Below are 20,679 nucleotides of genomic sequence, written 5' to 3'. Positions count from 1 at the left end.
AAGAGAGGGGCCGGGAAGCCAGCTCCTGGAGTCCTGGAAGGGCCCAACCGGCTGAGGTGTAATTCCAGAATCAAGGAGCAGGGAAAGACCAGCCCTACCCAGATCTCCTCCCCCAGGCCCAGTCCCCTCACAGGACGCCCCCTCCCCGCTCTTCCTGCCGGGTTTCCTCTCGCCTTTTCCTGTCCCCCACCCAGTGCTGGGAGCTGGGGCAGAGGCAAAGGCTGAACAGGAGCAGCGGGGTCAGGAACCAACAGGGCCAACGGAGCCAGGGCCCCAGGGTGCTGCTGGGACCTGACGCAGGGTAAGTGCCAGGGTCCCAGGAATCCAGACCCAGGAGCCAGTCCTCCTCCACCTCGCATCTCAGCACCCAGGAGTCTAGGCTCCCATCTTTCTCCTCTACTCAGAATGTCTGAGCCCCAGCCCCCCTCTATGACTGAGGAGTCCCAGTCCCCCTCTGTCCCTACCCCGCCACTCAGGGCCTCAGGATTTGGGGTCTTACCCACCCTTCCTTAGGGCCATGCTATCTGGTGAGCGGAAGGAGGGCGGAAGCCCCCGTTTCGGGAAGCTCCATCTCCCCGTGGGCCTGTGGATCAATTCCCCCAGGAAGCAGCTGGCCAAGCTGGGACGTCGCTGGCCCAGCGCTGCCTCTGTTAAGTGAGTTCCCACCCCACCCCCCTTGAGACTCCTTCCCCTGCCCCATCTGCTTCCCATTTGTCCCCGTTTATGACCCAGTCTCTGTGCCGGGTAATGCCAGGGGCCGCAAGGATTGGCTTCCAGTCCTTGTCCTGAACGGCAAGTGAGCTGGCAGGCAGGAGGAGACCGTGGGCCACAGCGCTCTCAGGCCCAGGGTGGGGAGTGCTGGGGCTGGAGATGGGGTTAGGCTGGATGGACAGGGGGATGTGGACACAGGGATTTGGTTCACCTTCCCTCCTCCCTTCCCTGCTTCTTGGAATTTCCTTCTGGCGGACTTGCTTTTTATTTATGTATTTATCTCTCTCTTTGCTTCTGGCCTCTGCCCAACCTCATCTCTGTTGCTACCCCCACCCCGCCCCAATCTCTCACCCTTCTGTGGGTACCTTGTCTCCCATCTTCTTCGCTCTCTGGGGCTCCGTCCCTCTTTTTCTCTGGGTTTCTGTTGCCCTTTCTCTGCTTCCCTGTTCCCTCTCAATGGGTCTCTGGCCACCCCCACCCCGCCCCCACCGCCGCCATCCCTTCCTCCCTGGGCCTCTGTCCCCTCTGTCTGGATCTTTGCCCACCTCTCTCCTTCTCTACCATCTACTCCCTTCTCTGCCTGTCTTTCTGGGTCTTTCTCCCGCCTCTCCACTCCCCGGCGGGCTCCCAGGTCGTCTTCTTCGGACACGGGAAGCCGCAGCAGCGAGCCGCTGCCCCCGCCGCCGCCGCACGTGGAGTTGCGGCGAGTGGGCGCGGTTAAGGCGGCCGGGGGAGCCTCGGGGAGTCGCGCCAAGCGCATCTCCCAGCTCTTTCGGGGCTCGGGGACCGGGGCCACGGGGTCCGGCGGCGCGGGAGGCCCCGCGACTCCAGGGGGCGCCCAGCGCTGGGCCAGCGAAAAGAAGCTGCCGGAGCTGTCAGCCGGCGTGGCCCCCGAGCCCCCGCTGGCCACGCGCGCCACGGCGCCCCCGGGGGTCCTCAAGATCTTCGGCGCGGGGCTGGCGTCGGGAGCCAACTACAAGAGCGTGCTGGCCACCGCGCGCTCCACGGCACGTGAGCTGGTGGCCGAGGCGCTGGAGCGCTACGGGCTGGCGGGCAGCCCCGCCGGCAGCCCGGGCGAGAGCAGCTGCGTGGACGCCTTCGCGCTGTGCGACGCGCTGGGCCGGCCGGCGGCGGGCGGCGTGGGCAGCGGCGACTGGCGGGCGGAGCACCTGCGCGTGTTGGGCGACTCGGAGCGTCCGCTGCTGGTGCAGGAGCTGTGGCGAGCGCGGCCGGGTTGGGCGCGGCGTTTCGAGCTGCGCGGCCGCGAGGAGGCGCGCCGCCTGGAGCAGGAGGCCTTCGGGGCGGCGGACAGCGACGGTGAGCCAGCCAGCCGGATTCTGGGGGCGGGGCTTTGCGGGCTGGGGCGGGGCCTGCCATGGAGACGGGGCCTGCGAGAGGTGGGGCGGGTCTGGGGGCGGGTCTGGGGGGGGCAGGATCGGGGCGGGACTGGAGCGACGAGTCGGAGGCTGGAGGCGGGACCCGCGGGAGAGAAGAGGACTGGGAGTGACCTATAGCACCGGGTCTCGTGGAGAGTGGGGCTGGGGCCAGACCCAGCTCAGCAAGAGGGGCCAGGCCAGAGGTTTTGGCAGAGCTGGTGGGCGGGGCCTGCGGAACAGAGGTGTTGAGTGGCAGCCTGGCCTCTGGCAGGAAGACTCTCAGAGCAATAGGTTGAAGGGGTTCATGAGGGACCAGGCCCGTGTAGATTAAGGGTATAAGGGGAAGGGACTTGGGAAGTGAAGAAATGGACTGCTTGATCTGGGCCTAGAGTAGGGCGGAGCCTCAGGGGAGCTGGCCTTGGAGCAGGTGCCCTAGGCTCGGTGGACTGCAGAGTGTGAATGGGAGACTTGAGGGGTGGCTCAAGGGAAATGAAGAGAGAGAGTGTTTGTAGAGGCCTAGGAAGGTCATGCTTGCATGCCGGCCCGGTCTCTGAGAAGGCCGGGCCTGGAACAGGAGGTGATGCCTTGGGTGGAACAGGGCACGCGGAGCCGGGCCTGGCAGGGATGGGGTCTGGCTCAGGGCCACGGGCCGCTCAGGGAGCCTTCTACAGCTTTTCTGTTTCTGAGTCTCCCTTTGAGAGATAAAGTGGTGTAGTAGTTATACGCATGAGCTTTGAACTCTGGCTTGGATTCCAATCTATCCTTTGCCAGTTAAACTGAGCGAAACCCTAGGCGAAGGTGAGATGAGATCATGTATAACAGGGCTTTAGCACAAGACTTGGCACATAGTAGTTGCTTAATAAAGAATGGCGATTATAACCATCTCTCTCTCCCCCCAACTCCCAAAAGCATTCGTTGAGCGCCTACTGTGGGCCACACATTATTTAGGGCCGTGGGGGAATGCAGTGAGCACATGACAGGTGAGGGCCCCACCCTGCTATGTTTTACAGCCTGGTGAGAACACATCAGTTCACTCCTTGGGCCCGGTGTGGTGCAGCAGTGCCCCGCACGTAGTAGGTGCCCCCTCCCCCTCAAAAAACAGTTGAAAGAATGAATTTCTGAGCTGAAAACTGCAAGGTGGGTAGGAGTCAGGCAGAAAGTGTGTTCCAGGCACGGGGACCTGCGTATCAAAAACCTAAATGTGGGAAGCCGCCTCGTTTCTCTGTAAATTCTTTGTCTCTTTACAATCTGCCTCTTTCCAGTCTCAGCCTCATCCCTCCGCGTCTCTCGGCAGGCACGGGCGCCCCCTCGTGGCGGCCACAAAAGAACCGCTCCCGGGCGGCGTCTGGCGGGGCGGCGCTAGCCAGTCCGGGCCCGGGGTCGGGGTCAGGGCCCCCGGCTGGGTCCGGGGGCAAAGAGCGCTCGGAAAACCTGTCCCTGCGGCGCAGCGTGTCGGAGCTCAGCCTGCAGGGGCGGCGGCGGCGGCAGCAGGAGCGCCGGCAGCAGGCACTTAGCATGGCCCCGGGGGCAGCGGACGCCCAGATCGGACCCGCAGACCCTGGCGACTTCGATCAGTTGACCCAGTGCCTCATCCAGGCCCCCAGCAACCGTCCCTACTTTCTGCTGCTCCAGGGCTACCAGGACGCCCAGGTAAGCGCAGCCTATCCTACTGGGAGAGACCTACGCTCTACCCTTCCGTGGCAGGGAGACAAAATTACAACTCCCAGAATTCCTTGGGTCTTGGTAGTCTCAGGTATGCCCCAGTAAGGTTCCAGGGTAGGAGATGTTATTGTCAGAGATGGGGCCTGGAGGGCCGGCGGAAGGTGGTAGTGGTGGGGGTTGATGGCTGAAAAGATCTGGATGGAAGAACAAGTAGCCAATGGCTCATTTCATGCCAAATTGAGGGAAAGCACTGTCTTTGCTGGGGAGGGGTTGTGAGAGTCTATTGTAGAAAAGGGATCTCCTTGTAAGGTTCTGTTTCTTGATGAGGAGTAATGGAAGTGTCTGTCTTGTTTGGGAAGAAGATAATTTGATGGATGGATGGAATCTTGTTCTGGATAAGCCTGCATTTTTTGGGAAGGAGTGGACTAATCCATTCTTTAAAGGTGCTGGTTTACACTAAAACGATCTGACTATTGTTGATGGGGGTAGGTGATACTCATACTTCTATTTTATATATTTGGGTGACAATAGAACTTGCTTGAGTGTTAGGAAGCAGAGGGGGAGAAAAGATTAGGAGTTAGTAGAAAATTATTAGTGGGTTACTGGGAAATTATTTCATTAACAGAAACACAATGTATTATTGGAAATACTCACTTTTGTGCAGGTGATGATTGGGAGAATCATTTTCATGATGTTGTTCAACTTTGGGTAACAGCCAAGTGGTACAAGCCACGTTCAACAGGTGCTTCTGGGAATCAGTGGGAAAGGCCACTGGTGGAACTTAGTGATTAGTCCCATTTTTACTGTCATAGAGAGTGATCAATCGAGTTAGGTGGCCTGGCTTTATAATTGAGTGAATGAGGAAGACTATTTAGAGAAGGGCTCGCTTAGAAGAATTCATTCTTCCTTGTTGGGGCTAGAAGATGGGGTACGTTCATTACAGGGAGGAGTTTGAATATATTACAACAGTCTATTTCTCCAGACAAGGTTGGAGAATAGGAGGGTCTATTTTGGGAAGATACTCAAATCAGAAGGATCTGTTCTGGGAGTATAGGGGAGTCTGTTATTGGAAGAGGGGAAAACATTGGAAGCATTCATTCTTTTGAGTGAGGTTCACGAGAAATTCCTTTTTAAGAAAGAAGCTTCATTGGAACTCTTCCTTCCTTGGGATCAGGAGTAAGAGGTGAATCGCTCATAGAGGGGAATTTATCCGCACTCATGTAGTCACGAGTGGCCATCTTTGGAATCCTCTATCATGGGAATGAGGGGAGTAGATAGTAGACAAGTCCATTGTAGTACTATGTCTCTTTGGAAGTGAGTCCAGCATGGGTTGGGGAAAAATGAGAGTTCATTGTAGAAAGGGGAGTCTCCCCAGAGTGCATACTCGTGGGGTGGAGAAAATGGAACAAAACCTTTGTTCGAAGGGGGAATCTCTTTAGAGATATCTATCCCTTGTTTTGGAAATATTCAGAGAAGCTGTTATTGGAAGGAGAAACGTCTTTGGTAGTCTCCGTCATGGGGTTCCTAAGAGAAAGATTTCCTTGGAAAGTTCCATTCTTTGTAATAGGATAGTCCATTTTAGTAGTGGGGTGTGGTATTCTTGGAAGCACCTGTTCTTTGAGCTGGATGTTGTGGGACAAGTATACTGTGGGAACGGATTGCCTTGTAAGGGTCCATTCAGAGGAGGTGAGAAGATGGGAGAGTCTACTGGACAAAGGCTTCCTGGAAAGCATCAACAATTTGAGGGAGGGGAATTCTAGAGTCCCTATAAAGAAAAGGGTTTCCTTATAAGCAGCTGGTCTTCAAGATGAGTGTTAGGGGGCAGTCTGTCACAGGAAGTGCCTTTGAGAAGTCCACTCATGCATGCTTGGGTGGAGGTAATTGGTGAGTCCTTGACATCCCAGGAGATCTTGGAAGTGTTCATTCTAAGGAAGGTGGTTGATGGGCGTGTTGAGTGTGACAAAGGGTCCTCCTTGCAAGTGTCCATTTCTCCTGGAGCTGTCCCTCCTGTATCTTCCTTTTCCCTCCAGGACTTCGTGGTATATGTGATGACGCGGGAGCAGCATGTCTTTGGCCGGGGCGGGAACTCCTCGGCCCGCGGGGGGTCCCCGGCCCCATATGTGGACACCTTTCTCAATGCCCCTGACATCCTGCCGCGGCACTGCACTGTGCGAGCGGGCCCTGAGCCCCCGGCCATGGTGCGCCCATCCCGGGGTGCCCCAGTCACGCACAACGGGTGTCTCCTGCTGCGGGAGGCGGAGCTGCACCCTGGCGATCTGCTGGGGCTGGGCGAGCACTTCCTCTTCATGTACAAGGACCCCCGCACTGGAGGCTCGGGGCCGGCGCGGCCGCCCTGGCTGCCCGCCCGCCCTGGGGCCGCCCCGCCGGGCCCCGGCTGGGCCTTCTCTTGCCGCCTCTGCGGCCGGGGCCTGCAGGAGCGGGGCGAGGCGCTGGCGGCCTACTTGGACGGCCGCGAGCCGGTGCTGCGCTTCCGGCCGCGCGAGGAAGAGGCGCTCCTGGGCGAGATTGTGCGCGCTGCGGCTGCGGGCGCTGGGGACCTGCCACCGCTCGGGCCCGCCACGCTGCTGGCGCTGTGCGTGCAGCATTCAGCCCGGGAACTGGAGCTGGGCCACCTCCCACGCCTGCTGGGCCGCCTGGCCCGTTTAATCAAGGAGGCTGTCTGGGTGAGTGCCTTCCGCCACCGTGGGCGCTCCAGGTTCTTTCCTTTCAGCCCTGCCTCCTCTCCACCTTCCAGCCCTGTGGGCGGGCTGAAACCACTCCTTCCAGGATGCTCCGCGGGGGGGGGGGGGGGGGGGGGGAGCTATTATGCAAGGGGGCTCACGGGGATGCTGGGAGCTGTGGGTTCATCCACGGTGCTAGAAGAGAAGGCAGTGAAATACCACCTTTGCACCTGTGGGATAACGGGAGAAATCATTCTGGGAGATCGGGCGAGATCCCGTTGGATGAGAAGTTGGGAGAGAACATTGTGGGAGGTGAGGCCGGCAGCCCCTTGGGCGGGGGGCTTTGAGTAGTCGCGGTCCAGACCATTCTTGGAAGGGGAGGAAGAACAAATTTGTCCGACTTACAGATGGAAGTGCCTGGGAGAAATCATCCAGAATGGGGTTTCCATTCCCACTGAGTTCCATGGTTCCATCCAATGGGTTCCAGCCCACTGAGCTAGGGCTCATTAGAAGCTTAAGGAAGTGTTTTGGTTGGGGGGGCGGGGGCGGGGTGAGAAGACACTATTTGAGCGGACCTGAGGGCGATAGACCACTCACAATCATAAGGGTTTGTGTTTTAAAAGGTAAGAAGAGGAGAGACCATTCTGATGCTTGAGGGTTAGAGCCCATTTGAGTGGGGAGAGTCTCTGTCAAAAAGGTGCTTCTAGAAACACCAGGGTATTAACTCGTAGGCCTTTCCCCACCCCACCCCCTCCCAACCTTGACTCTGATCTTTCTGTTCTACAGGAAAAGATTAAGGAAATTGGAGACCGTCAGCCGGAGAAGTAAGAGAAGTTCTGGGGAGAAGGAACTAAAGGGATGCAGGGGTCGGGGTTTGCAGCGGGGGCTCTTTAACTCCATTCCTGGCTTAGTGCAGGTTTTTGCTCTTCTTCACCACTCAACTTTTCCAGCCCTGAAATGAGGATTGGTCTTGGTCCCCAATTAGACCTCGGGGTCTAATTTCGGGGTTTGGACACTACGGTGGGGATTGGGCAAAGATCACAGGTCCTTTTCTCCTTCCCCAGCCACCCGGAGGGAGTCCCCGAGGTGCCCTTGACTCCCGAGGCTGTGTCCGTAGAGCTGCGGCCGCTCATGCTATGGATGGCCAACACCACGGAGCTGCTGAGCTTTGTGCAGGAGAAGGTGCTGGAGATGGAGAAGGAGGCTGACCAGGAGGGTGAGCTCTGACCCAAGCCCAAGCCTGTCCAAGCCCCCTGTCATTCTTGCTGCTTGGGAACTTGGGCTCCTGCCTGTCAGCTTCCGGTTCTCTCTCTCACCCCCAGGTCTGTCCTCAGACCCACAGCTCTGCAATGACTTGGAATTATGTGATGAGGCCATGGCCCTCCTGGACGAGGTCATCATGTGTACCTTCCAGCAGTCTGTCTACTACCTCACCAAGGTTGGTCTCCTCCCCTGCTTCCTGTCTGACGTAATCTCATTTCCGGTTGGAATTATGTCGGATCGCTCCTATGTCACTTCCCGTTTGACCTTGTAAGAGTCCCTGCTTCTCTGACATCACTTCCCATTCACCCAAGCACTTTGCTGTTCTAGTACCACTTCCTGTTTGAGCCTACATCACTTCCTGTCTTTCCGGCTTCTCTTCCTGTCTCTGCAACGATCCCCTCTTGACAGCCTAACTTTATTACCTATGGTTCTATCACCATTTTCACTTTTTTAAGCTCCTGTTTTCTAAGTCCACTGGTAAATTTAATAGGTGATCGATCAATAGGTAGATGATAGGACTCAAACAGTGCCGGACCCTGTCATTTAAATGAAAGGTCCTACTGAATCCGGCCTCACTTCCAGTGTTTGCTGACTTACTTCCTGCAGCTCTGAATTCACTCTCTTTTCCGAGCCACAGAGCTTCTCCCTGGAGTGCTAGTCCTGCAGGACTTTGCCCCAGTCCCCCACCACCCTTGACCTTAAGATGGTGTCTTGGAATTCTTGGGTTTCAGGCTTCTGGTGGGCCTGAGTCCCTATCTGTAACAGCAAAGGAGATCTTTGGGGAGAGTCCTTCTGTTCCTTAAGCAGCCTTGTTGGTGAAGCCCGTTCCTCCAACGCTTCGCCTCCTGTCCATCCCTGCCAAGTGTAGCTTTATTTCTTCTTTGCCTCTGACCTCATTTCCTGTCCTTAGCCTGATCTCACTTTCCACTGGCTCACTGCCATGCAACCCCCACTTCTTGACTCTTCATTCTTTTTCTTTCCTTCGGGAACTCTGGGCTGTCTCTGTTGAGAATTACAAGTCCTATGAGGTACGAGAGGTGGTCTTAAAATTCCCAAGAAACTCCGGGAGGCTTTCTTAAGACTTGAGGTGTCCTTGGCCTGATGAATGCTAGATGCCTGTCTGGAAAGTAGGGATTTGCTCACAAAGAACCTTTAGCGTGTTGCAGGTAGAATGGACTAGAATTCCCAGAAGCTCTGTCACCCTGAAACTTCCAGGAAGTGCAGTCCAATCACTTGTTTTCATCTCTGTGTGTTCTTAGACTCTGTATTCAACCCTGCCGGCTCTCCTGGATAGTAACCCTTTCACAGCTGGGGCAGAGCTGCCAGGGCCTGGCGCAGACCTGGGGGCCATGCCTCCAGGCTTGAGACCTACCCTGGGCGTGTTCCAGGCGGCCCTGGAACTGACCAGCCAGTGTGAGCTGCACCCGGACCTTGTGTCTCAGACTTTCGGTTACTTGTTCTTCTTCTCCAATGCATCCCTTCTCAACTCGCTGATGGAACGAGGTGAGGGTTGGACTGGGGAAGGGGTGGGGAGTAAAGCATGGGAACCTCTGAGACCCATCAAATCAGACGCCACGCCCCAGGATCCGGCCTCATGTTTAGGGACTCTGGAGAGCGAGCTCCAGATCCCAAGCTGAAGGATAGGAAGGATCTGGGAGGTGGGAGGGCCAGGTCCACACACCCATTGCCTTTCATACTCTTCCCCACAGGTCAAGGTCGACCTTTCTATCAATGGTCCCGAGCCGTCCAAATCCGAACGAACTTGGACCTTGTCTTGGACTGGCTGCAGGGGGCTGGGCTGGGTGACATTGCCACTGAATTCTTCCGGAAACTCTCGATAGCTGTGAACCTCCTTTGCGTGCCCCGCACCTCCCTTCTCAAGGTGACTGCTGATCTGACCTCTTGATTCCTCCACCCCACTCAGCCATCATCTGTTTTCAGCTCACCCTTGGATCTCCCCTTGGACTTTGTGTTATCCCTGGTCCCAGCTCTGACATTGTGGGTGATGCATCGACAGTAGAAGGAAATCAGCCACAAGTGTCCCAACTGCATCTGAATCCCATGGGACTTACTAATGCTAGTTTCCAAGGCCCCCCACGCTCAGACATGCTGATTCAGAAAGTCTGCTCTGAGACCAAGGAATGTGATAGTTAAGTCATGCATGGAACATAAACGACACACCAGACACTGTCTAGCGCTTCACACCGAATGTTGACTAAGCCTCATGAAATAGGTTATTAACTGACAATTCATTTCAGACGAGGAAACTGAGAATCAGGTAGAATAAGTGACTTGATTTCATTTATTTATATTTACCAAACTTTAACAGAGCATTCGATAAGCACCAGGCAGTGTCCGAAGCACTTTGCAATCTTGCCTTATTGAATCCTCGGAACCACCCCGTTAGATAGTCGCTATTCCTGCCCACACCCAATTGACAGATGTAGAAAGTGAGGCACAGTGACTTGCCAGAAGGTAATGAGTAGTCAAACTGGGATTTTTGGACCCAGGCAATCTGGGTCCCCAGCGTTTGGGTTTTACCCCAGTGATGATTCAGATGTCCTCTCAGTTGGGTGTAGAAATATTCAGATACAAAAAGCAGCCACAGTACAGTAATGAAGGCTTCGGTACATGTCATCAGCTTCAGTAATACAAACTAATGGCCAATTTTGTTCTTCTCCACCCTCCCCACCAACACCTACATCCTCATCTATGCAGAAGCAAATCACTTAAAAAAAAAAAAAAGATTTTATTTATTTATTTGACAGAGAAAGAGAGAGGAAGCAAAAGCACACAGCAGGGGGAGCTGCAGGCAGAGGGAGAGGGAGAAGCAGGTTCCCCCCTGAGCCAGGTGCCCAATGCGGGGCTTGATCCCAGGACCCTGGGACCTTGGCTTGAACAGACAACAGACCTGAGCCACTCAGGCGCCCCAAATCACATTTTATTTAAAGTGCCCTTTCCCACTGAAACTTTGGCTGACAGCCTGGCCTCACAGTGTCTGGAAGATATCGCACAGACACCACAATCTACCCACCACATTCATGCCCTTTATGGAGGGCCTTCCATTTTAGGATTTCTCAGCTGCCCAATAATGACCATAGATTTCTCACCTGATCTTCCCACCAGGCTTCATGGAGCAGCCTACGAACTGACCACCCCACACTGACCCCTGCTCAGCTCCACCATCTGCTCAGCCACTACCAGCTGGGTCCTGGCCGTGGGCCACCACCTGCCTGGGACCCTCCCACTGCAGAGCGAGATGCTGTGGACACAGGTGAGGAGAGATGGGGACAGAGGCACTGGAGCTGTCAGCGTTTTTGTTGTTGTTGTTGTTTTTTCCCTTGGTCTCAGGACCCAGGAATCCATAGCGCCAGCCCCTTCCTCCTTCTGGCCCAGGATTCTGGACCCTTAACCCTCTCCTCCATCAAGACTTAAGTGATAGACCCCAGCACCCTCCTCCCCCAGGGTATATAAGTTCAACCCCTAAATCCTTTTTTCCCCAGGGTTCAGGGCCCCAGCCTCTTCCCCCGACAACCTTCCCTCCTCACCCAGGAGTTCAGGTTCCAGTCCCCTCCATTCTAAGGAATCCGTAAAACTAAGTTCCCAGACCTTCCTTCCTTATGCATCTAAGAACCCAATACCTCGTCCGTTTCCCGAGCAACAGTGGCCTTTCTCTCTCTGAAACTACAACTCCCATGATGCTTGAGGACTCCCGAGAGTCCTGATTGCGTGGATCCAGCTCTAGGACTTGCTGGGGTTTCAAAGTTTTTCCTTCCTTCGGGCGTGACGCAGCCTTTCCCCAACACTGCTGCCCCACGCCCATTTTCAGAGTTTGACTCCGTCTTCTTCGGTCTCTTAGGGGACATCTTCGAAAGCTTCTCTTCCCATCCTCCCCTCATCCTGCCCTTGGGCAGCTCGCGCCTGCGCCTCACGGGTCCTGTGACGGACGACGCCCTACACCGTGAACTGCGCAGGCTCCGCCGCCTCCTCTGGGATCTTGAGCAGCAGGAACTGCCGGCCAATCACCGCCACGGACCTCCCGTGGCCACGCCTCCTTGAAAGCCAATAACAAACGAGCGCGCGAACCTTGAAAAATTCTTCAGCTGCTACTACCCGGAGCCCGCCTGAGCTAAGAGCTCTCTGGGAGTTGTAGTTCTTTCCCCGCGTGGGATGCCGGGAGTTTGAGTTTTCGGGTAGTAGAGGTTGGGACAATGGGAAGATGGGCTTGGGATGTGAGCGCAAGGAGCAATAAAGGTATCTGTGGTATTGGCAACGCCTCACTTGTAAGACTCGGGAACGCTGGTGATGATGATTTTCTGCGGATTAGAGCACCAGGGTCCTCGACTAGAGTGCTGGGTTCTTGCCGAGTCCGAGGAGGTATTTATAGCCTCGGCCTCAGCTTGCCCTGCTGTGTGTAATCCAAACCCGGAGCCCTGGGGCCTCCCACGCATTTCAGGACAGAGCTCTAAGCTTGATCTGCCAGATATCAGGCCCTCAGTCCTGCCGGAGGGAACCAGACTTCTCTCCCTCCGACCTCAAAGCCCTCTTCTCCCTCAGACCCAGGAGTCCGGGTCCCCAGCCCCCACTTGGACATTTCTGCCTGTCGAGCACACTGCCGAATCCCAACACCTCTCGTCCTTGTGCTGGCATCCCTCCTTCCTCACATCCGGAAGTTCGGGCCCCCACCCAACTTCTCCCTCAGACCCGGGACTCCAGGTCCCCAGCCCCCTCCTCCCTCGGATCCAGGAGTTCGGGGCTCCAGTTTGAACTTTCCACTCCCCTAAATCCGACTCCTGCTGCTGCGTCAGGGAAAAAATAAGCGACAGGTGGCACCTGCCCGCAGGCCTGGGTCGCGACCACCTGCTCCCGCTGCTCAACAGGCGCCCCTCTCCAGGCATCTGCTTCTGTCAGTCCGCCCGCCGCTGCCCCGCCCGACCCCGCAGCCCCAGGACGCGGAGGAGGAGCGACCCAGGGAACCCCGACGTTCGCCCCGCCCCAGTCCCTCCCAGCCCGTGCTCCCGCCCCTTCTCAGGGTCCCAGGCGGGTCTCCTGTCTCCCCCACCCCGCCCCGCCCCATTCCACAGGCCTCTGGCACGCCCTAGAAAGGGGTGTCCTAGGCGGTCCCAGGCTGGTGGGGCAGACCCTGCGGCCTGCAGCCTAGACCGGGGGACTCAACCCACTCCAGAGCACTGCTGCGCCGAGCTCACCTGGTGAGAAACCCCTGGGATGGGGGTGGGGGGATCCCACCTTAACTCTTCTGTCACCTCTCTGGTCCCAGTCCCTTCCTCACAGACCATGGTGGCTGACACCCACCCACGCAGGTGGCAAAGACCCTTCCCATTCCGCAGGAACGTACCAGGTCCCTTTCCCTTCTGGATCAAGGATGTTGGATTCTAGTACCTTCAGAATATTGAGCTGTCCCTTCACCCCGTGGGTGAAGGGTCTCCCTTCATAGATCCCAGTATTTCCTCCCCCAGGCTCCAGGAATTGAGGCCCTCAACCAGGATTCCGGGCTCCCAGGCCCTCCTCCCCCAAGTTCTGACTCAAGGCCTCTCCTATCCCTAAGACCCCAAGGCCCTTTCCCTGCTGTCTTCACATGGAGGGACAGCCTCCTGACCTCCACTCTGACCCTCCTCCCATGGGGGCCCTGTCCTCCCCTCAGTCCAGGTCCCCATCACAGACTTGGCAATGACTCTCGCGACTTCCTCTCAGCGCTCCCAAATCATTCGTTCCAAGTTCAGATCTGGTGAGATCCTTCTCTCTATGCATACAGGGAAGGGGTCTTCTGGGTCCTGGGACTGAAATACTCCTGGGTGATGTGTGTGGTAGGAGAGGCGGGAGGGGGGCCGTGGGACCCACAAGGCGGGTGTTTTCTGGGCAAAAGGTCACTTGTGTATAAAGGAGGCCCAAGCAAAGGGGCTGAGTTTTGGGGGCTCAAGGAGGGTGCAAATGGCCAACGCGATGTTCCTGTAAACAGTGAGGAGTGGGTGGGTAGGGGCGGGTTTGCAGATCAGGTATTGTAAAGGAGCAGGGGCTTAAATCGACATGCATGCAAAGAAGAGGAGTGCACAGAGTGGGGACTTTGGAGTGGGCAGTGTGGGAGTGTTGCTGAGGGGACAGTGCACTGTAGCAAACCTTGAGCGTGCCAAGGTTGTATTTTAGGTCCCAATGCAGACTGGGAGCGTGCAAGGGAGTGTGGCACTGGATGTCAGTTCCTCAGTAGGCCAAGGGCATACGAGCATGCAAATGAATATGCTGGGTGGGTACAAAGACACCAGTCCCCAAAGTACAAGGAGTGTGCCAGACAGTGCGCGTGCAATGTGCCCAGAGAGACCCCTGCTCCAGAACCGGAAGCCAAATCCTGAAAGTGCAAAGAGGTGTCAGTAAGGCTGGGTGGGTGCCAAGGCAGAGTGAGCTGGAGGAAGTATATCAAAGGGTGCAAGTGCCCCAAAGTGGCTCGGGTCCCAGACTAGAGCCCAGGGAGATGTGTGTGCAGAGGGAGTGAGTGTGGGGAGGCCCCAGGGCTACACAGAAGGAAGCAGGCTTGTGCAACCGGGAGCGCATGGACGAGAAGAGGTGAGGTGCCCACAGGTCGGGCTGCCAAGATGGCGATCATGCCTTGGGTGGGGGTGGGCACATGCTCATGAAGGGGGCAGGTGGAGCTGGGGGCAGGGCTGGCTCCTGGTTCCAGAACAGCTCTGGCAGGGAGCAAGGGAGCAGGCGGGAGGCCCGGGAGAGGGAACAGGCTGCCGGCCCACCCGCCTGCATGGGGTGTGTAAGGGGGCTGGGCATGCAGGTCCTGCCAACTGCAGCTCACACGGCCTGCCAGCCCAGGCTCCTGGACACTCCCTTCCCGCCTTTCTCCTCCCACCCCCTCCTCCCTCCATAGTCCTCCAGCTTCGGATCCACAGACGGTATCAGGACCCAAGTAAGTGTGGGCCCTGATAGGGAGGGGATGGATGGATGGAGGCCCACCACGGGGGGGGGGGGGGGGGACGCCCGGGAGTGCAGCTGCCAGATGTCAGGCACTGATTCCCGAGCCGCAGCTCCTAGACCAGGGATACCCCTAAGTCTGATCCTGTCCCTTCCCGAGGACCCCAGAGTACAGGTTCCTGGCTCCCCCACCCCCCTCATAGCTCTGCTTCCTTCTCTATGACTTTTCCCACTCCGACGATATGCATGAGTCCAGATCCCGTTTCTTTGGAGAGGACAGGCATCCCAGACCCCACACTTGGCATGCACTCGAATCTCAGGATGTGGCTTTCGGCTTCTCCCGAGTGCTGGCCCCACAGCTCCTCCAGCAAAACCCCCAAAATCTGTTGATCCTCAGCCACCACACCCCTTAGTGACTGAGGACATGATTCTTGCCTTTCTGGAGAATATAAAATTCTGGAACCTCTGCCCTGAGATCCAGGAGTCTGGGCACCCACCTCCTAATGCTGGGTTTCCCTCTCACATTGGGGGGGGGGAGTTGGCGGGGTGAGGAGAGGATGGGGGGTGGCTGAGGCCTCCAGGGCCCTCCTTTCCACACAGTGTTCTCCCTCCCTGCCCGGCTTCCTGTCTACAGGCCTTTCCGGGTCCTTCACTGCCTCTCCGGTCTTGGATCCAAATCCCTGGGTCTCAGCCACAGACCCCACTCTGGCTCCCCGAGCTCCAGCCCCAGTCTCCCCCAAGGGCCCCACCCCTTTCCTCTTCAGCCCTGGGGACCTGCTTCTTGAATCAGAATACCGCCCTTGGAGGTCCCTGAAGGTGAGTCTCCAATGAGTGAGGAGAAGTACCCCAGAGAGTCTAGCTAGCATTGGTTGTCCTTGCCGTTGCCCTCTTGGCTTCTTTCTGGTGATGCCAAGCGGACGCCATGCTTTGCATGGCTCTCTGAGGCAGGACAGTGGGGCCAGAGCTGAAGCATATGACATCACACCCACTTTTTCAGGAGTCCCCCAAGATCTCCCAACATTGGAGAGAGCCCAAGCCAAAGGGGAACTTGACCTACCACCAGTACATGCCCCCCGGGCGGAGACAGGGGTCCAGGGTAAACCCCCAGGCCAAAGGGTTGGCCCTGGGTCCCCTAGGACCACCTCTATGGGAAGGGACAAAGTCACAGCAGCCACCTCCCAGGTATGATCCCTGGTTTTGTTCTCTGGGGGAAAATTCAGGCTCCCCATCCTCCTCCCTCAAACCCAGAGTCCAAGAGCAGGGGAGTCCAGCCCCCAAACCCTTTCTTCCCCACGATTCGAAAGTCCAAGTTCCCAGTCCCTCTTCCTTCAGTTCCCTGGGAGTCCTGGCCTCAAACCCAAGAGATTGCCCACGCACAGGAATTAGCCTCTCTCTCTCTCTCTCTTTTTTTTTTTAAGATTTTATTTATTTATTTGACAGAGAGAGAGATCACAAGTAGGCAGAGAGTCAGGCAGAGAGAGAGGGGGAAGCAGGCTCCCCGCTCAGCAGGGATGCTGAGGCAGATGTGGGGCTCGATCCCAGGACCCCGAGACCACGACCTGAGCCGAAGGCAGTGGCTTAATCCACTGAACCACCCAGGTGCCCCAGGAATTAGCCTCTCTTTCCTCTTCACAAGCCCCTGCCTTTGAGGACCCTGGAATGCCCCGTCTCTCTCCACCCCCTTTAACCTCTGTTTCCCCCCTCACGACTACTACGCCAGGATGAAGCCCACTGCCCTCACTCCCTCCCCACCTGGAGTCCCCAGCCCCTTGCCCCCTCCACACAAGTTGGAACTTCAGACCCTTAAGCTGGAGGAGCTGACGGTGAGTGTGGGGAATAACTTCCCAGGCTGGCCCTCTCCCTCGGTGGGTACCCACAGGTCTAACCCCGCAGCCTCTGCCCCATCGGAGACCCAGGAGCCTGGATGCCCAGTCCCTGGTTTCCAAATGTCAGCCCCAGCTCCCGCCTGCGCCCCGGAGCCCTCCCAGCAAGGCCTCTTCCGCCCCCACCCCACCCCAGGTCTCAGAGCTCCGGCAGCAGCTGCGCCTTCGGGGCCTCCCTGTGTCGGGGACTAAGTCGATGCTTCTGGAGCGCATGCGCAGCGGCGCCCTGCCCCGCGAGCGGCCGAAGCCGCGGCGCGAGGACTGTCCAGCGGGTGCTCCCTGGCCGCGCCTCAGGCCCAAGGCTCTGGGAGCCGTCCGGAGGCAGGGCTCGGTGAGGGCGGGGCTACGCGCGTATGGACCAGTGAGGAGAAGACAAAGCGGGACGGGGCGGGAAGTCGATAGAAGGATAGCCAATGAGGTGCGGGGGGCGTGGCTAAGAGCCAAATGGGAGGATCATAAGGAAAGAGAACCCAATGAAAGAATACGGGGCGATGCCGGAGGGGGGCGGTCGACCAGCGAGCGGAGAGCCCGGAGGAGACCAGGGGGTGGAGCCACAGCTGCGAATGGGTGGGGTTGCTCCCGGTGGGCGTGGCTTATGGGAACTCTCTGCGGTTCTAGCTCAAGCCAAGCGCAAACTCTCACGCTCCGCCTCCTGCACGTGTCCCGGAAACCCCTGCTACCGCTGTGGGTCCGACTCCCGCTCCGGCTCCGGCCTCGGCTCCGGCTCCGGCTTCGCTTCCGGCTGCGGCTCCGGCTGCGGCTCCAGCACCGACTCCTCCCGCCGCACTGCCCACAGCGGCCCTGACGCTGGAGGAGGAGCTGCAGGAAGCCATCCGCAGGGCGCAGGTGAGCGGGAGCGGGCCAGGGGTCTCGGTCAGGATGGGGCGGGATCCCGGGCTCACGCCGCTTCTGCCCATCCGCAGTTGCTTCCGAACCGGGGCATTGATGACATCCTGGAGGATCAGGTGGAGCCTGAGGGTAAGAGTCGAACTCCTAGATTTGGGGGAGGAGGAGGCTGAGGTTCTGAAGTCCTAGAGCACCGGAGGAAGGAGTTAGGGTCTGGAGTCCTGGGTTCTAGGGACGAGTGGGCTGGGGACTTGGATTTCTGGAAACAAGTGGGGTCCGGATCTCTACCTTCCTAAGCTCACACTCCATCCCTTCTCCTGCAGACCCGCTGCCCCCCATCCCCTTGGACTTCCCTGGCTCCTTCGACGTGCTGTCCTCCTCCCCGGATTCCGAAGACCTCTCATCTGTCTTCTCTTCCTCGCTCCCGTCCCCCACAAACTCCTCGTGCCCCTCTCCCAGGGGCCCCACAGACTCCTTGGACTGGCTGGAGGCTCTGAGTGGGGGTCCCCTGCTAGGCTCTGGCCCCCCAGCCCCCAGCATCTTCTCTGCTGACTTATCTGACTCCAGTGGAACCCGGCTGTGGGACCTGCTGGCGGATCCATGGTGATGGGTGCTGTGGTTTCCAGGGATGGAGAACTGGTGGGGATGGGAAGGTCACTGAGACAGACTCTCAAAGGAGGGGGTCGGACAACCGGCAGAGCCCCTCCCACCACAGACACAGAATCAGAGCCACCTCTCATCCTCACCGGGCGCCCCCCAACCGCTGCTGACATGTTAACCGCCTGACTTTCCCCTGCCTGACCTCCATGTGATCCCCTCCATGGCTGTGTGGTTGGGGGCCGGGACGTGTCATTTGCTGCTGGCCAGAGCAAACAAGCTGCCTGCTGCTTCCTTCAGAGACCTCCCGGATGTTTTTGTTCCCTACTTCTCCCCTCCCCTAGTGCTGCCAACTAGATGGGAGTCTGGAAGGTGGTCTGTATTTTTTGGGTGCAGGAGAGAAGGCTCACTCACAATTTCATGGGTTGACCAGTTCAGCAAGGTGATTCTCCAGCATCATATGACTAGGGCTGCAGTCGCGTAGGGTCCAAGAGGGCTGGACCATTCAAGATGGCTCAGACGTGCTCCTTGGCAGGAATGGCTAGTAGGCTGAAGCCAGCTGGGCTGTGGTCTCTCCGACAGGGTAGCTGGGTTCCCTACACAGTAGCTCAGGGTCCTCCAAAGCAAGCATTACTCAAGGTGGGAGCAGAAGCTGCCAGTGTCATAAAGACCGAGCTTGGGACTGGTCCAGTGTCACGTTCACTACACTCCATTGGCTAATGCAAGTTGGGCCGGCGGGATATGCGAGGGGGGGGCTACACAGATGTATGCGTCTTGGAGGCATGGTCATTGGGGACCATATTTGGAGACTCCACTACACCCCTCTGGTCAGTTTGAGGCCGTGGGTCATGAGGAGAGGGTGGGGCCTAGACTGCTGGGCACCTTGAACCCCAGGGCATTCCTGGGAGGAAGGTCACAGAGGAAGCCCTTAGCAGCAAAATCTTGTAAAATGTACGTTTTATTATTATTCAGGTGTGGGGAAGCCAATGGATCGGAATGACCACCATGGAAAAGATCCTTGGTTGGGGCTCCTGGGTGACTCAGTCGGTTTGGTGGCAGACTCTAGATCTCAGCTCAGGTCTCAATCTCAGGGTCGTGAGTTCAAGCTCTGCATTGGGCTCCATGCTGGATGTGGAGCCTACTTTAAAAAAAAAAAAAAAGGATAGTTTGTTATTCTCGCAGATCCCCAAAGAAGGGGGTGTGGAAGCCATGCATGGCCACATGGGGAGGTGCCACTGTTGGTCAGGAGGCGAGAGGGGGAGAGGGGAGCCCAGAGCAAGAGCCTTTGTTGTGGTTTCCCAGCAAAAGAACAGAGGAGACAGGGTAAGCTGGCTTAAGATTGTCTAGTGTGCATGATTTCAGCTGGCTCAGGGGTGTAGGGACCATCCCTAGTTGTCTGGAATGTGGTCCTGCGGTGATGAAGCAGAGTAATCATGGTCCAGAGTACAGGAGCTCATAAAGGAAGTGGTTGGGGGTCTGGGCTCTGGATTGGTTGATTTGCACATGCAAATCACGCTCCTGGGAAAGTCCTTTTTTACCCCTGGAATAGGCTAGCCCTGGGAAGGGCCATCCCTCCAGATGTCAAAGCACCAGAAATATAGGAAATAAAAAGCCATAATGAATGCAAGAGAGCACACAGAGGATGGGGGGGCTGGGTGCCCAGAGTCAGGAAGAGGGATCTAGATCTGAGGGGAACTGTGCCCTCAGAGTTGGAAAAACAGAGCCTCAGTCTCTGCTCTGGTGAAGCTCGAACATTTGCACAGAGAAAATTCCAGCGCTGGGTGACAGGTATTTTCACGGCGGTGGGGCCATGACTCCTAGAAAGTACCAGAAGCCGTGGGGAACCGGGAGGGTGGTCAGAGGAACGGCTTGGGGAACCTTGTGAGGCCAGGGCTGCTGGAACAAAAGGGAGGTGGCGTGGCTGCCGTGGCTGCCTCAGAATTTGGGGCTGGAGGCAGCTGGGCAGCTGGGCACCTTCCTATCAGGCTAAAAATTGTTGGTAAAAGGGCGCCATCAGCGCTGGAAAGATCAGGAAGGGGTGTGGTGGGGCTTCTGTCTATCTCCGTCTTGGCCTGACTCTGAGCTTGTGACTCTCTGTTCCCCTATCTCCTGTGTCCAGGGGAGGAGGGCAGCTCCAGAGGGAGTCGGGGCAAGGGGTGGTGGCTAAAGAATTTTCCAGTGGGGGAGATTTGAAAGATGTGCACAGGCTTGGGTACAGGGTACATGTTTGAAGCCAGCGCTGGAGAGGACGTGGCCTCTATACTCCCCACCACCTGTCACCCAACCCTTCACACATTCCAGTTGCTCCTTCTGGTGCCCCGGGGAGAGGACTGCACTACACCCCAGGGCTGGACCGAAGGGGGACACAGGAAGATGGGGAGCACCACATTGCTGTCCCATGAGCTCAGTGGACACATGAAAAAGACCAAGAATATATTTGAAAAATGACCAAAATTATCAATTTCCTTTCTTTCTTTTTTTTTTTTTTAAGATTGTATTTATTTACTTGAGAGAGAGCGAGCATAGAAGGAGAGGGAGAAGCAGGCTCCCCACCGAGCAGGGACCCCAACCCGGGGTTTGATCCCAGAACTGCAGGATCACGACCCCAGCCAAAAGCAGCTGCTTAACCCACTGAGCCACCCAGGAGCCCCTATCCATTTGTCTTACAGACAAAATCTCCAGAAGGACACATTGAGGAGACTGGAGAATATACTCATTTTTCTCTTT

General features: G+C 57.2%; 2 protein-coding genes across 3 annotated transcripts; both read left to right on the top strand.

Moving 5' to 3' along the window:
- Positions 1–169: 169 nt before the first annotated feature.
- Positions 170–11,966, top strand: RASIP1 (Ras interacting protein 1). 2 transcript variants are annotated; one of them, XM_047710605.1, is made up of 12 exons: positions 170–301; positions 514–654; positions 1,343–2,028; positions 3,382–3,737; positions 5,780–6,433; positions 7,217–7,254; positions 7,495–7,646; positions 7,765–7,868; positions 8,953–9,196; positions 9,403–9,575; positions 10,820–10,967; positions 11,553–11,966. In XM_047710605.1, the coding sequence occupies exons 2-12, from the start codon at positions 518–520 to the stop codon at positions 11,750–11,752; spliced, it is 2,892 nt and encodes a 963-aa protein (XP_047566561.1). In that variant the 5' UTR covers positions 170–301; positions 514–517; the 3' UTR covers positions 11,753–11,966. The 2 variants fall into 2 exon arrangements, with proteins under 2 accessions (XP_047566561.1, XP_047566560.1); XM_047710604.1 differs by having other exon boundaries at positions 7,753–7,868.
- Positions 11,967–12,061: 95 nt separating this feature from the next.
- MAMSTR (MEF2 activating motif and SAP domain containing transcriptional regulator) lies at positions 12,062–18,323 on the top strand. The gene is made up of 10 exons (XM_047710612.1): positions 12,062–12,903; positions 13,356–13,439; positions 14,583–14,621; positions 15,261–15,442; positions 15,624–15,808; positions 16,347–16,449; positions 16,646–16,840; positions 17,128–17,355; positions 17,433–17,487; positions 17,679–18,323. The coding sequence occupies exons 2-10, from the start codon at positions 13,382–13,384 to the stop codon at positions 17,960–17,962; spliced, it is 1,329 nt and encodes a 442-aa protein (XP_047566568.1). The 5' UTR covers positions 12,062–12,903; positions 13,356–13,381; the 3' UTR covers positions 17,963–18,323.
- Positions 18,324–20,679: the final 2,356 nt, after the last annotated feature.

Source organism: Lutra lutra, chromosome 17, assembly GCF_902655055.1.
Source record: "Lutra lutra chromosome 17, mLutLut1.2, whole genome shotgun sequence".
Taxonomy (NCBI): domain Eukaryota; kingdom Metazoa; phylum Chordata; class Mammalia; order Carnivora; family Mustelidae; genus Lutra; species Lutra lutra.
The sequence above is the reverse complement of the archived record's forward strand: the minus strand, read 5'-3'. Positions and strand labels throughout refer to the sequence as shown.